The 16,469-nt window shown below is 41.2% G+C and overlaps 1 protein-coding gene across 3 annotated transcripts in view; it reads right to left on the bottom strand.

The window, feature by feature from the left end:
* Positions 1-8,219: 8,219 nt before the first annotated feature.
* Positions 8,220-16,469, bottom strand: part of LOC134211603 (carbonic anhydrase-related protein 10) — a 227,017-nt gene continuing 218,767 nt past the window's right edge. For 2 of the 3 annotated variants that reach the window (XM_062688649.1, XM_062688655.1), the window contains 5 exons: positions 10,729-10,865; positions 10,454-10,666; positions 10,078-10,395; positions 9,823-10,006; positions 8,220-9,739 (listed from right to left, as the gene is read on the bottom strand). In XM_062688649.1, coding sequence (XP_062544633.1) covers positions 9,717-9,739; positions 9,823-10,006; positions 10,078-10,395; positions 10,454-10,666; positions 10,729-10,865 — 875 coding nt within the window. In that variant the 3' untranslated portion in view covers positions 8,220-9,716. The remainder of the gene's footprint in view (positions 9,740-9,822; positions 10,007-10,077; positions 10,396-10,453; positions 10,667-10,728; positions 10,866-16,469) is intronic. The other variant, XM_062688638.1, reaches the window with a different exon arrangement.

Below are 16,469 nucleotides of genomic sequence, written 5' to 3'. Positions count from 1 at the left end.
GGTGCATTTTAGATGGATCATCTAAAGGCAAATTATAGTCATTCCATACTCTGCTGACCATCACTCATAACTATTAACAAGAATAGTAAGAACTAGAGCACAGTGTGGTAGATCTTACTCCGTAATACATCACGAAAATGTGTCTACCCCGCATTACATGCTCCGTTAACTGCCTGGCTAATTGTTTCACCCCCATTCATCCCCTAGGCACAGGTCGCCTGACACCTTGGGATTCGGGATTAGGGACGTCATATTGTCAGCTTCAGTGTTGTACCGAGCCTGGCGATATGACCGGATTTACACCGTTGCGCAAGTGGAAAACAGACTGCTGTGAGAACTTAAGCCCATGTACCATAGCCCCCTGAACCTATCAGATATTCTGATGCTATTATTTAATCAATAAGTCCGATCTGCCTTGATCTGCCTGGTCTCCTTTCCTCCACACCAAGTGAATTGCGTTGAAATAGACATCTTGCCATTCTGCCACCGCGTGCAAGCTGCACAAACACCTGTCGAACACAGGATTCGTCTCCTTATTTTTGCGAATTCGCATCAGTCCCCAAGCCCATCCTGCGCTCTGCTACTCGATTACCAAATTCCATGATTGAGCATTCAGAACAATTTTTATTTTCACTCATCCCCAAATGACCGTCCATAATAAGTGTAATCAATCCTATTCAGAATTTTGGGACCGAACATATAGCCTTTTCGTTACATTGGTGCTGTTCTTTGCGTTATGGATTTCGAAGGTAATTGAAAACAACAGCTCAACAACTCAATAGCAATTTTCTTCTTTTTATTTCAAACAATTGATCATTATATATAGTGCGTACTGGTTTTGCCCCGTCCCCACTTGCAGTTTATTTCAGTTCCCAGTACAAATCATTAGCACTTATAACGCATGCAGATCTTCTGCCGCTTCTTACTGCCCTATGATACAGAACTTAACACAACATTCGTCCCCCTGCTTTGTAAGGAGTTAGTAATTCCCGCCACATTACATACACATCAAGTGCGAGTGTACTGGATTTGTTTTTGTGCATTCTTTTGGATGATCACGCGCGCGCAGTTCTTTCTGTTCATAAGCGTTCCCATAGTAGGATTCATAGATTCGATTACTTGGGATTTGTATATCCGAATTTGTCTCTAAACAATTACATGAGATATGTGATTTTCAATATGTGTAACGGGTAGGTATCTGCTTCTTTTGCGGTAGCTACTTAAATAATCAATTGAATAACTAATTTGTTTGCTGACTTTTAACATTTTTATCCGAATTAGCTTAAATTTGTCTTTCGCTTTATCATAAGTTTGATTCGTTTCTCTTGTGTTAAAGGTTGATTTATTTTCAGTTTTGTAATTTAAGAACAACTGATATCGTTTCGCCAAAATTGTATCCTAAGCTAAAGGGTCCTTAGTGTCACTTATTCTGGTTGGATATGATGGTTTTCTTATGTTCAGAGCAGTTATTACTTTAGGTTTGATATTTACACTTCGATTAGTGCCTGATTGATTCTCTTTCCAGTATACTAGCTCAGCAGACTTATCTTCAAACTAAAGCTTCGCACCGTTGCATTGTTCGCTTCATGACTACATCTATTCCCGACAAATAAAAGGAAACAATCAATTTGAAGTTTCAACCTGAGATTTGCGGCTTTCCAATCGAAACGATTTATTCTTATTCCCACGCTAAGGAACTCAACTTAAGTACCGAGACCGCGGGGTGGTGGTCAAACACTGCAAACTTAATCAATTCCTAATCTCCTGTCTCGGCATGCCAGCCGGCATCTTAGCCCCAGTATTGCGGCGACAGCAGCGTCGGTCGGTGGTGAGTTTGATTGATGATGCTTGACCTTTTGAGGCGGCAACTGGCTGGGCTAGGGCCACTATCCGGAGAAGATTTGAAAGGATTTTTCGGTTCAAGATGGGGTCACACGAAGGTCAGGTCAGCCCTGGCAGGAGTCGGTTGCGACAAGATGACATTTATAGGGTTTGTTGAAGCAACAGCACAGCCAGCAGATTGATTAATGGTCAACGCTGTTCTAAATAGCTGCCGTTCCTTTAAAGGAACCGGAGAACCAAACCCATTTTGCGGTTAGAAATTGGGTTGACCGTAATGAAGTACGGTTAAATGTGAAAGAGGATGTTCATCATCATGTAGTTGAAAATTGATAGGCAGAGTAAATGTAATGGTTTGAGTTTTGTTGATGTTTAGATGAGAGATTTGGTCGAACAATTTGTGGTTTTCACATCACAAGCCCTTTCAAATATGGTACCTGGAATTAATTTTGTTTCGTGTTGGTTCATTTCCTAAGAAAATTAACAAAGGTATTCCGGAAAATAGTTTTTGAATGAATTTCAGTTCACTGGAATTCTTGTTACAATTGGCGAACAAATATTTGGAAAAAAAATTCACTATTTACGTTGCCAAAATTTCAACAATTTCGTTATGTACCTAAAAAGCGATTGGATTCTACGTCACGTTTCTCAAGCCATTTTTCAACAGAAGCGCCTCTAAAATCCCTGACAGATAATGAAATATCTCATAAGTCAAAGATTGATTAACTTTACTTCTAATACCACGAAATAAATACCCAATAAATGAACTTAATTCTTTGAAGTAAATTTATACGCCCACTGCCATGTTATATCTCGCTATTTTTATCTCATCGCACATATTTCAAAGAACTGATCAACAAAATAAAAGTTCAAACCATGCTTTTTCCAGCCATCCTTCGTCGCCGCCACAGGGTCATTTTCTCACAATTTATACTCTATCAAACTACCATCCGTGATGCTTATTCAGTAGTAGTATCTCATCTCCACCCGCTGCTGCTTACTCTGCCCACCTGTCGTCGTCCATCTATGAACTTAATGTAAGAAGGATTCCACCATTCCGCCCACCGCCGACTGCTATCTATGGAAAGCTTCCCCTTCCCATGGCATCACTTTTTTCTCTAACTTCGCCTTCACTCTTCCACAAACAAGCTTTTCACAAACTGCTTTCCGCCTTCCTCGTCCAGCTAACATCCCGGCAGCTGCAGTTAACCGAAGCGACGGCAGTAGCAGCTATCACCTTTTTTATAGTCTTCCCAGCTTGAAATTTATTTGCTACAATTTTCCCCCGCCCAGCAGCATCTGCTCGCGCAACTAGTTTCCTCGTCGTAGCTCACGGCCAGAAGTGTTTGCCGTCCCCCCTCCCCATCACATCATCGCCGACATCTTCACCCATTTGATTACCCTGCCCGGTCGTAGCGTATAGCGTTTTTTTTTCTACATTAATATTATTTACAAATTATTTTAAACTTTTAATAGAGTTTGCTTCTTCGCTTCTCTGATTCTGGTCGGTGATGCGGCGCGCCGGCTACTTGCAGCGCTCGTTTCGCGTTAGGGCAACCTCACCAATGGTGGTGGAAATCGGGCAGTTTTGAAACAGGACGAAAAAATGAACAATCAAAAAGCTTTCCAATTCTATTGCTTTGTGTTATTATGAAAAGCATTCGAGTTGAATTATGATAAGCATTCGAGGCCTATTAGTTAATATGAATTCACTTCTGTACAAAAACAACGATTTCGTAAATGTTTTAATTTATTTTTATTTCAACTTTGATTCCGATTCAGTTCCAATTCAGTTTAAGTTCAGCTTTAATTCAGTTCCAGTTCAATTACATTTCAGTTCAGTTTAATTGAGATTAAGTTGAGTTTTAGTTTGTTTACAGATCTGTTTCAATTTAGTACCAATTAAGTTGCTGTTCAGCTCCAAATCAGCCACAAATCCGTTCCAATTCTGTTCCAGTTCAGATCGAGTCTTTTTCGGTTCAGTTTCAGTTCAGTTCCAGTTTAGTTCCAGTTCAGTTCCAGTTCAGTTCCAGTTCAGTTTCAGTTTATTTCCAAACCTGTTTCAATTAATTTCCAGTTCAGTTCCAGTTTCAGTTCAGTTCCAGTTCAGTTCCATTTAAATTTCAGTTCAGTACCAGTTCCAGTTCAGTTTCAGTTCCAGTTCAGTTCCAGTTCAGTTCCAGTTCAGGTCAAGTTCAATTTCAGTTCGGATTCAGCGCAGTTCCAGTTCAGTTTCATTTCAATTTCAGATCCAGTTCAGTTCCAGTTTAGTTCCAGTTCAGTTCCAGTTCAGTTTCAGTTTAGTTTCAGTTCAGTTTCAGTTCAGTTCCAGTTCAGTTCCAGTTCAGTTCCAGTTCAGTTCCAGTTCAGTCCCCGTTAAGTTCCAGTTCGTTTCCAGCTCAGTTCCAGTATAGTTCCAATTCAGTTTCAGTTCAGTTTCAATTCAGTTTCAGTTCAGTTCCAGTTCGGTTCCAGTTCAGTTTCATTTCGATTTCAGTTCAGTTCCAGTTCAGTTCCAGTTCAGATCCAGTTCAGTTTCAGTTCAGTTCCAGTTCAGTTCCAGTTCAGTTCCAGTTCAGTTCCAGTTCAGTTCCAGTTCAGTTCCAGTTCAGTTCCAGTTCAGTTCCTGTTCTGTTCCAGTTCAGTTCCAGTTCAGTTCCAGTTCAGTTCCAGTTCAGTTCCAGTTCAGTTCCAGTTCAGTTCCAGTTCAGTTCCAGTTCAGTTCCAGTTCAGTCCCAGTTCAGTTCCAGTTCAGTTCCAGTTCAGTTCCAGTTCAGTTCCAGTTCAGTTCCAGTTCAGTTCCAGCTCAGTTCCAGTTCAGTTCCAGTTCAGTTCCAATTCAGTTCCAGTTCAGTTCCAGTTCAGTTTCAGTTCAGTTTCAGTTCAGTTCCAGTTCAGTTCCAGTTCAGTTCCAGTTCAGTTCCAGTTCAGTTCCAGTTCAGTTCCAGTTCAGTTCCAGTTCAGTTCCAGTTCAGTTCCAGTTCAGTTCCAGTTCAGTTCCAGTTCAGTTCCAGTTCAGTTTCAGTTCAGTTTCAGTTCAGTTCCAGTTCAGTTCCAGTTCAGTTCCAGTTCAGTTCCAGTTTAGTTCCAGTTCAGTTCCAGTTCAGTTCCAGTTCAGTTCCAGTTCAGTTCCAGTTCAGTTCCAGTTCAGTTCCAGTTCAGTTCCAGTTCAGTTCCAGTTCAGTTCCAGTTCAGTTCCAGTTTAGTTCCAGTTCAGTTCCAGTTCAGTTCCAGTTCAGTTCCAGTTCAGTTCCAGTTCAGTTCCAGTTCAGTTCCAGTTCAGTTCCAGTTCAGTTCCAGTTCAGTTCCAGTTCAGTTCCAGTTCAGTTCCAATTCAGTTCCAATTCAGTTCCAGTTCAGTTCCAGTTCAGTTTCAGTTCAGTTCCAGTTCAGTTTCAGTTCAGTTCCAGTTCAGTTCCAGTTCAGTTTCAGTTCAGTTTCAGTTCAGTTCCAGTTCAGTTCCAGTTCAGTTCCAGTTCAGTTCCAGATCAGTTTCAGTTCAGTTCCAGTTCAGATCCAGTTCAGTTTCAGTTCAGTTCCAGTTCAGTTCCAGTTCAGTTCCAGTTCAGGTCCAGTTCAGGTCCAGTTCAGTTCCAGTTCAGTTCCAGTTCAGTTCCAGTTCTGTTCCAGTTCAGTTCCAGTTCAGTTCCAGTTCAGTTCCAGTTCAGTTCCAGTTCAGGTCCAATTCAGTTCCAGTTCAGTTCCAGTTCAGTTCCTGTTCTGTTCCAGTTCAGTTCCAGTTTAGTTCCAGTTCAGTTCCAGATCAGTTTCAGTTCAGTTCCAGTTCAGTTCCAGTTCAGTTCCAGTTCAGTTTCAGTTCAGTTCCAGTTCAGTTCCAGTTCAGTTCCAGTTCAGTTCCAGTTCAGTTCCAGTTCAGTTCCAGTTCAGTTCCAGTTCAGTTCCAGTTCAGTTCCAGTTCAGTTCCAGTTCAGTTCCAGTTCAGTTCCAGTTCAGATCCAGTTCAGTTCCAGTTCAGTTCCAGTTCAGTTCCAGTTCAGTTCCAGTTCAGTTCCAGTTCAGTTCCAGTTCAGTTCCAGTTCAGTTCCAGTTCAGTTTCAGTTCAGTTCCAGTTCAGTTCCATTTCAGTTGCAGTTCAGTTCCAGTTCAGTTCCAGTTCAGTTTCAGTTCAGTTCCAGTTCAGTTTCATTTCAGTTCAGTTCAGTTCCAGTTCAGTTCCAGTTCAGTTCCAGTACAGTCCCAGTTCAGTTCCAGTTCAGTTCCAGGTCAGTTTTTGTTCAGTTTCAGTTCCATATCTGTTCCATTTCAGTTCCAGTTCAGTTCCAGTTCAGTTCCAGTTTCAGTTCAATTCCAGTTCAGTTCCAATTTAGTTCAATTTCCGTTCCAGTTCAATTCCATTTCAGTTCCAGTTCCAGTTCAGTTCCAGTTTAGTTCCAGTTCAGTTCCAGTTCAGTTCCAGTTCAGTTCCAGTTCAGTTCCAGTTCAGTTCCAGTTCAGTTCCAGTTCAGTTCCAGTTCAGTTCCAGTTCAGTTCCAGTTCAGTTCCAGTTCAGTTCCAGTTCGGTTCCAGTTCAGTTCCAGTTCAGTTCCAGTTCAGTTCCAGTTCAGTTCCAGTTCAGTTCCAGTTCAGTTTCAGTTCCAGTTCAGTTCCAGTTCAGTTCCAATTCAGTTCCAGTTCAGTTCCAGTTCAGTTCCAGTTAAGTTCCAGTTCAGTTTTAGTCCAGTTCCAGTTCAGTTCCAGTTCAGTTTCAGTTCAGTTTCAGTTCAGTTCCAGTTCAGTTCCAGTTTAGTTCCAGTTCAGTTCCAGTTCAGTTCCAGATCAGTTTCAGTTCAGTTCCAGTTCAGTTCCAGTTCAGATCCATTTCAGTTCCAGTTCAGTTCCAGTTCAGTTCCAGTTCAGTTCCAGTTCAGTTCCAGTTCAGTTCCAGTTCAGTTCTAGTTCAGTTCCAGATCTGTTCCATTACAGTTTCAGTTCAGTTTCAGTTCAGTTTCAGTTCAGTTTCAGTTCACTTTCAGTTCAGTTTCAGTTCAGTTTCAGTTCAGTTTCAGTTCAGTTCCAGTTCAGTTCCAGTTAAGTTCCAGTTCAGTTTCAGTTCAGTTTTAGTCCAGTTCAAGTTCAGTTCCAGTTCAGTTTCAGTTCAGTTCCAGTTCAGTTCCAGTTTAGTTCCAGTTCAGTTCCAGTTCAGTTTCAGTTCAGTTCCAGTTCAGTTCCAGTTCAGTTCCAATTCAGTTCCAGTTCAGTTCCAGTTCAGTTCCAGTTCAGTTCCAGTTTAGTTCCAGTTCAGTTCCAGTTCAGTTCTAGTTCAGTTCCAGTTCAGTTCCAGTTCAGTTCCAGTACAGTTCCAGCTCAGTTCTAATTCAGTTCCAGTTCAGTTCCAGTTCAGTTTCAGTTCAGTTCCAGTTTAGTTCCAGTTCAGTTCCAGTTCAGTTCCAGTTCAGTTCCAGTTCAGTTCCAGTTCAGTTCCAGTTCAGTTCCAGTTCAGTTCCAGTTCAGTTCCAGTTCAGTTCCAGTTCAGTTCCAGTTCAGTTCCAGTTCAGTTCCAGTTCAGTTCCAGTTCAGTTCCAGTTCAGTTCCAGTTCAGTTCCAGTTCAGTTCCAGTTCAGTTCCAGTTCAGTTCCAGTTCAGTTTCAATTCCAGTTCAGTTCCAGTTCAGTTCCAGTTCAGGTCCAGTTCAGTTCCAGTTCAGTTCCAGTTCAGTTCCAGTTCAGTTCCAGTTCAGTTCCAGTTCAGTTCCAGTTCAGTTTCAGTTCTGTTTCAGTTCCAGTTCAGTTCCAGTGCAACTTCAGTTGAGTTCCAGTTCCGTCCCAGTTTAGAGTCAGATCAGTTTTAAATCAGATTCAATTCAGATTCTTTTGAATTCCTGTTAGAGGTGGGCGACAGTTTTTACGCTGCCGATTATATTTTTGCATCGGCGCGCCTCTGTTCAAAATAAATCACGCCGCTGATCTAAAATTCCTCACGTCGAATAAAAAATCAGCAGAAATTCCATAGAAAATCCGAAGAATTTCGCGAAATATTTTCTGTGGAATATTTAAAGATTCTTCCGTGGAAATTCCAAAGAATCTCGCGTGAATATTTGCTGATATAAAATCTAAATAATATCTTCAGCGACTTCTTTAGAATTTCCTGAGGAAATTCCAAAAAAAAATACGCCGAGAAAAATTGGCAGAATTTTTCAAGGAAGTTCAAGGAACAAAATTTCCCTAGGAAAGAAAACCCAGAGAAGTATGGCGAATGAATTCCCGAGCAAATGCCAAACAACCTACTGAGAATCTTCCAAAAAGTTTGCCGAGGAACTACAGAAGAACTTCCTGAACGAATTGTGACCAATTTCCCGAGATTTTTTTTGAAGAATATCCCGAGAAAATTTGAAAGGATTTTCCGAGAATCTAAAAAAAACAAGTTTCCGTTGGAATGCAGATCCATTGAAGAAGAAAAAGACGAATCTCGAAAAGTTATCTTAAAAATTCGAGGACTTTGACTAATTTGCCAAAGAAATTCCAATGAAATGGCCGACGAAATTTTTGAGAATTTGCCGAGGAAACTAAAAAAGCAATTTTCGTAGTTAATCCCGAGGAATTCTCAAAGAACTTCCCGAAAAACATCCGAAAAATTTTCCAAGTTATTCCCGAAGAATTCGCCAAGGAAATTCCGTAGAATTGGCCGAAGAAAATTTTAAAGAATTTGCCGAGCAATTCCCATAGAATTTCACGAGGAAATCCCAAAGAATTTGCTATTTTTCCTAATTCCGAGAAATTCCAAAGAATGTTCAGAGGATTTCTTAAAAGAAAAAAAAAACAGCAAAATCATGACAAACGCAGGCGCCTACCGACGATTTCTAGACCGGCAAACAACTCTAATTCCTGTTGATTTTATTTTCAGCACAACTTGAATTTAAGTTCAGCTCCGAATCATTTCCAGTTTATCTTCTTCTTTTTCTTCTTTATTGGTATTACATTCTCCACTAAGATATTGCCGCCTCGCAGCTTATGCCCAGGGAAATCGAGACAATTCTCCAGATCTGACTGGGAATCGAACCCAGCCACCCTCAGTATGGTCTTACTTCATAGCCGCGCATCTTACCGCACGGCTAAGGAGGGTCCTGCCAGTTTATATAAGTGCCCAAAAAACAAACAGATGAGGTTGCCCTTATTCTGGAAACATCTCCCCGATTAGGGTGGCTCTTCACTCTTCACTCCCTAGTCATGAGTCTTTCAACTTTCAATTCCATTTTCCACTCCCGACCATTTTGACTACCCAGCTCGCCCAATCCAATGATGTTCGCACGTGATGCATTTTTATTCTACTCGCGAACTCGGTACCACTATACGAAGGGCAAACACTATTTCGTCTATTTTGACTTCTTCACTCGTTTCCAGCACATTCATTCAAACTCGTACTCGCCCACATACCATTCGAGCCAATTTGTTGGGTCTGAACGAATAATGCGTTCGTGCTGACCACAGCACGCCAACTCAAAGAACCATCGTGATCCGATTGTGACTGGGAGCGTGCGAAAGTTAACTCAAAGTATACAGAACTTAACATTTGTTTGCCAAGCTTACATCCATCTTATTTTCAGTTTCTTATCAAGTCGGGCTGCCCGTTCGTCCGCTTGGCTTGGTTACATTTTGATTTGTTTCATTTCGTTTAGCTACATTTTTTTTACTGATTTCTTTTAGCGACTTTGTAAGTATTGACTTTAGTTTTGTTTCGTTTCTATCCTCTGGAACTCCTCAACTAGTTCACTGTACAATTGGAAGCATGTTTGGATGAAGTTTGGTCAACCGAAGGTGACCAAACTGTCGTCATCGTCCTCGCCATCGTCGTCGTCGTCGTTGCCATTTCGGCCGTCACCGTCGCCGCCCATCTCTTCGAGACTCAGTCCGGCGAACTCAGATTGTTGCCGCTTTCGGCGCTCAGTTGTGTTTCCAACTATTAGCTGTTGGGAGAGAATGAAGAAAATGACATGACAAAAAGTTATTTTAGATTTTTGCGTAATATAATTCATTAGATAGGATTTACCTTTATAGTGAACGTCCTTGTACATAGTTGGACATATTTTTCCCCCTTTTTCCTGTTTATTTCGAAAGTCAATGTTCGTCCGCACGGGACGATGCAACAACGGTTGAGGCGGCCGGAAGTTGTTCCCCAGTGGTGCTTTCGGGTGGTCATTCCCTCCCTGCATCAACCTTCGGAACGCATGCAGCTGTAAAATATTCAATGTTTTCGATTAACATTTTATACGAATCGTCAGTTTCAATATTAGGTAAATTTCACCTGCTGTTTGGTGATGTAGATCGGTTTGTTCATCACGATCCACGTCACAGTTTCGTGACAGGCTGGCGCCGTCGTTGACCCCTCGTACGTCATATAGTGCTCCGTATCGGGTAGGAGATCTCGCACTGAAAGCCTCCGCACCGGGGCCGTCGCTCCGCCGAATCGTATCCTCTCCAGCTGGTCCGTGAGCATCCGAAGCTCTGGATTGGAGAGGTCACCCAGTTGGACCAGTATGGCCACGCCGACGATTCCTTGCGCTCGAAATATGGCATCGCTGAAGTTGGCGTACAGCTGCGAGTTGTATCCGAAAATTTGGATCTGCGAAAGAAAATATAATTTCGACAAAATTTCGAGATTCACTCTTGTTGCGTCAAACCTCCGCCGGAAAGGTGTACCCCTCGACGCTGTGTTCCGATCCGAACTGATCGTGCAGTCCGTAATGGACGTGAATCTCATGGAAGCGATACCGATACGATAGTGGGCCCCCTGTCAGGTTCACCGGAACCTGCAGTATCCCACTGGACGGGGCGGTTTCATTGTTCACGGTGAAGATCACACTGTGGCCGGTGTTGGCTATCGATCCACTCACCTGGAAGATGTTTCATCGTAAGAGAAACGAACCGTCATGTAAGTAGATTTGGTCATACTCACTCGGTGTTTGTCGATATGCAACGATCGGAGGTTGGGATCGAAGAGCAAACGTTGCGGTTCCAGGTTCACCGGACTCTGGCGACGGCCTTTGTTACAGAGGGACCATTCCGGATTGATAAGGCCCCAAAACGCTGGTCCTAAAGGGTGGGAAACATTGTAAATGAAAAGAGAATTATTTTCAGAGCTTGTTCAGTGGAATGTATTCGCTTGTCATTAGACGGACTAGTACTATTTATTCCAATGAATTCCAACAATGAACATTCGTCCGAAATTCGCTAATTAATCGCAAAAGGGCTGAAATGTACGTTTCGGCTCTGCAGCGAGGAAGTGAAAGTGATGCCGGTCAATAGGGACCACCATAAATCCGTCGTAGAGTTCCTCGAGGTCCACAAGACTCCACGACATGAAGGAAGAGGAGCTAAAAGCAGAGCACGAAAGTTGCGGAATGAAGCCAGTGGCCGTGCACAAGATCGCTCGTCACGACAAGGTGAGAAGATATTGCGACCAGCTTTACCTGATCCATTTGGAGCACGGTTCCACCACCTGGAAAATCCTGAAGCAGTTCGGCGTTATAAATTACACCTTCGTTGACTGTAAGCGATATCGACCAGTGCACCGTGACGTCACGCAGTGCACTAACTGCTTCAATTTCGGGCACGGTACCAGGAACTGCTGCATGAAGCCGCACTGCGACACGTGTGGCGAATCCTTTTCGATCAAAGAGTGCGACACGAGGGAGGCGGCCGATCTCAAGTGTGCAAACAGTAAGGGTATGCGATAACACACTTTTTCCTAACGAAACGAAATGAAACGAAATTTAAAATGTCTATGATGATTCGAAACGGAACGAAACGAAACATAGATTTACTTTCGAAAATTCGAAACGATACGAAATCAAGGTCCATTTAATTCGAAATTTTACGAAACGAAACGAATTTTTTTTTTTTTTTTCCGCGGAATTTTTATTAAATTGGTTTTACATTATGTACGCAATTCTGATTTCATTTTTTCAAAGTCCCTCCCCTCGGATTTGTGATCTTGCCGCGGTAGCTTACGGCATTAGCACTGATATGGCAACCAAAGACATATCCTGTCGTGGTGGTATCACATGTTGACTATTTTTGTTTAGTGCCGCGTCACATATCTGGCATTGGCGCACTGATTTAACGCATTGTTAGAACAGTTTAAAGTTATAGGCAACATTGACAAAAAATTATAATAGAACAAACTAAATTCTTTAATAGTTTCCATCAGGCTTCGGAATTCTCACTCATATGAATAAAAACCTGCGATTAATCCATTAAGCGGAGTGTGATTTTTCATGGTCCCCCTGTGAGGAAGTATTCTCACACAACATTTTTATCCGGATAGAATGGCGGGTGATAAATTCATGAGCACCGTGAGCCGGATAATTTAATTTTAATCCACAAATTTTCCTTCTTGTCGCCTCACTTGATAAATTTTACAAGCATATTTACAAAAATTTAAGACCGCAACGGGATTCGAACCCAAAACAATCTTAAAATATTTCGAGCGCCCACTATAACCACACCACCACATGATTTGGTTGAAAGCGTGGGGAATAACTGCTGTATTGAACCTTCTGCTTATCGTGGCGCATCGTCAGATTCAATCAGCTTGGAGAGGCAAAGTAAGCAGCATTTGATTTTCGCGGAACATGGGAAGAAGGATTACAATTTTTCGCACTATCGTTTTTGCCGGAGTGTATCGCACTGTAATTTATCCGGATAAAATGCATGGTGGAGTGATCAGTTGTCGCGTGAGTGAGTGAGAAATCCGAACCCTGGTTTCCATCTTTACATGATATATCTTACATTTAGTTTGTAGTGTCGACACAGCTTAAGAACATTGACGAAACAATGAATTAGGCAAGCAAAGTGATTTGACGAACGCATACCCTACACCCAGACCAAACAAAGTAAATTAATTTTCATTCTACCTAAAATACAAATTATAAAATAGAACACTAATACGCAATATTTTTTTTTTAATTTTCCATGTGGTTACATAAAGCTAACAAATTAAATAACTTATAATTAGACTATTTGACTAAGTAACCTTTCAAACCACATCAGCTGCTTCCAAGGCAAAAGAAGAAGACATTGCACTATGGTCCAGGATACAGATTTACGCGGAAAGATGCATTTCACGGCAAAACTTTATCTTTTAGAAAAAATGTTGTTCCACAAAATTGTTCGAAATAGTAAAGGCCATCATTATGGTGCAACCAAAAATAGGGTGGCCCATCAAATAATAAAAATTAGAAAATATTTTTTATTTCTCAGAATATTGACATGATATGTTCTACAAAGTTGTAGCGCAGCTTACTCCAATTAATTTTGCCAAAAAACTTTTTCTGTGGCTCTTAAATTAGGTGATTCAGAGCAATTTTACTTAATCGGATTAGGGTGTACCTCACAAAACAGTATTTTTGATCTACTTTTTTTGTTTTAGATTTCTCGAAAACTCGTCTTCAGGTGACTTTTAGAGCTCAAAAAGTTGCAACTTTTGATGGGTAAAAATGCTCAATATTTTTTCCCGATCAAAAGTTATAATCGTTATTCTGTCAAAATTACATTTTTTTCATAAGTTTATATCTCCGGTTAGGGCAGACCAAAAAAAATATGTTTTCACGGCATTTGAAAAAGAAATTCATATTCCTTACTAGCAGACCCGACGAACTTTGTTTCGTCTAAAATTGATTTATTATTTGATTATTTCTCGAGTAATGGAGAAGTTGATGTTTCATTTGTATGGAAGCCCCTCTCTCCAAAATGAGGAGGGGTCTCGGACCATCTTAAGAACCTTCCCCGGCCCCAAAAATCTCTGCATACAAATTTATTTTCAAATTTTTATAATAAGGAATATGAATTTCTCTTTCAAATGCCGTGAAAACATATTTTTTGGTCTGCCCTAACCGGAGATATCAACTTATGAAAAACATGTAATTTTGACAGAAAACGATTATAACTTTTGATCGGAAAAAAATATTGAGAATTTTTACCCATCAAAAGTTGCATTTTTTGAGCTCTAAAAGTCACCTCAAGACGCCTTTTTCGAGAAATCCAAAACAAAAAAAGTAGATTAAAAATACTGTTTTTTTATGTACACCTTAATCCAATTAGGTAAAATTGCTCTAAATCAACCAACTTGAGAGCTACAGAAAAAGTTTATTTCAGCAAAATTTATTGGAATAAGCTGCGCTACAACTTTGTAGAACATAACATGTCAATATTCCGAGAAATAAAAACATATTTTCTATTTTTTTTATATGATAGGCCACCTTATTTTTTGGTTGCACCATAATGATGGCCTTATTATTTCGAACAATTTTGTAGAACAACATTTGTTTCTAAAAAATATAGTTTTGGCGTAAAATTAATCTTTCCGCGTAAATCTGTATCCCGGACCATAGTGCATTGCATTTTAAACATTGCTTTTGAAAAGTATAAAAACGTTGTACTACAATTTTTGAAATTATCATTACCATTGACCATAGTTTGCATTCACCTACATTTTGCATTAGTGTCGAGTCGATTCCAAATCCGAACCTCACTTCACCCCATCCTTATCCTACCCCATGGCGTTCAAGTGGTTTGCAATGACTCTTCTGCCATTACCCTCTCTATTATTGGCCTTGGATTGACTTGCGCCCTAATTGCCCTCATTGTTTTTACGGCACCAGATTGCCAGGTATAAAGAAATATTTTTTCCTTTCTCATACAAAAAGTTACACCAAAGGCTATCATTTCCTTCCAAATTCGACCTTTTTATATGAGGCTCGGAGACCCACAGTCTCAGCTCGACAAGCTGCTGTTAGGAGAGGAAAATTAGTTCGACACTTATTGTTACAAGACCGAGGAATGCTCTGCATCTCCGCGAGCGTCACGCGAAAGGAATTCTTTAGTTAGTTGAAAGGGTAATTCAAGGCTTCACTTAATATTTAATATTTATTGAAAACGAAGTTATTTTGAAAACTCGAAAACGAAAATCGTGTTTCAAATCAATCCAACGCAAAATCAATGTGAAAAGGCGCACTAAAAAGACTGTCACAAAGTTTGTATAACATTAGGTTATGGAAACAGCTTTATGATTAAGTTTAGCGACGCAGCCAAATTTGTTGATAATACACGACCATACAAGGCAGTATGGTATAATTAAATCCTAAATTTGTTTCGAAATTCCGCGGAATTCCGTTAAATTTCGTTTAAAGCTAGTTTTTCCTAGCGATTTTTTTTTGTAATTTTACGAAACGAAACGAAATCAAGAAATCAGATTTCACCATGCTCAAATTCCGCGAAATTCCGCGGAATTTCCTTTCGAACCACCTGAAACGAAATTTTTCGAAATACCGCATATGCTTAGCAAACAGCGCAAACATTGATGCGGCTTTCATCACCGAAGCCCACCTAAAGCCCGAGGTAAGTGCAACAATTCCCGGTTTTAGGCTGGTGAGGTTCGATCGAACATGCTCTAGAGGGGGAGGAGTGGCAATCGCCTTGCGGAGCAACATCGCCTGCCGCTTGCTGTCGGACTTCAAGCTTAGAATTATCGAAGTCGTAGGAGTGGAAGTCACCACCTCCGTCGGAGTCGTCACGTTCATCGTGGCTTACTGTCCTACAGAAGCCAAAGTCGATTACGGCACGTCGTTCGAACTACAAAGGGATATTCCCAAGCAGCACGTGCAACATCTTTCAAATAGCTGTATGTTCCTAATGAGTTGCATTGAAGACACTCGCGATACATCGAGTCACTATCCAGTTTCAGAAACACACAATGTTTCATTTATGTGGCGTTGCAATATGCCACGCATCTGACTTCTTGGGTGATTTTGAATTAAATGTGTTTTATATCCGAATCAAAAGAGATAAGTTGCAGTTTCAAGAACTCTTCGGTTCATTGATGTTACGACAATGTTTCTGATATGTTGCGAAACACTTTGAGTTTAGCTGAGCAGTATTTTATGTTTGACAGTCCCCTGCATGTTCCCTATAAAATACAATGAAGTTACAAATGACTTTGTTGTTTATGTAGTGCACTCGTAGCAGTCTCCAAATAGAATTGATGGTGTGATGGTTATAGTTGAAGGTTACAAATCTCAAGGTCTATGGATCGATTCCCGGTTAATTTTTGTGTTTTTGTTTTCATTGTAGCCGCAAAATGTTGCAAATAGGCGCTTTTTGTGTCACAAAGGAGTTCCAAATACGACGCGTTGTGCATAACTTAGACCTTTAGTCATCATTGCCGGAGACCTGAACGCAAAGCACCAATCGTGAGGAAATACCGTCTCAAACCGGAACGGAGTCGTCTGGTCCAACGACGAGCCAGAAGGCCACTACACCATTCTGAGCCCTGATAGCCCTACCCGGTTGACACGGTCCGGGGCCCATGCAACGCTCGACATCTTCATCACGAACGTGAACGATCGCGTCTCCCAGCCGGTCGTCTTCCAGGAACTCAACTCGGACCACTATCCGGTCGTGGCGTAACTATCATCAAGTCGACTGGGGTCGGTTTCAACGGTTTCAACGTGGACGAGAACATCGACTACCAGCGGCATCCGGTGTCATCCGAAGATGTCGACGAGCAGTCGCACACCATCGAAACACTCACCAAAGATTTGATCCGTCTGCGAAATGTCACTCGCAGGCAGTACCAACGTACTGGGCTGCCTGCGCTTAAGACCCGGTGTAATCGCATGACCAAAATTATCCAGGCCA

This window comes from Armigeres subalbatus, chromosome 1 (assembly GCF_024139115.2).
Source record: "Armigeres subalbatus isolate Guangzhou_Male chromosome 1, GZ_Asu_2, whole genome shotgun sequence".
Taxonomy (NCBI): Eukaryota; Metazoa; Arthropoda; class Insecta; order Diptera; family Culicidae; genus Armigeres; species Armigeres subalbatus.
Note: the sequence above shows the minus strand (reverse complement) of the source record. Positions and strands in the feature narration are given on the sequence as shown.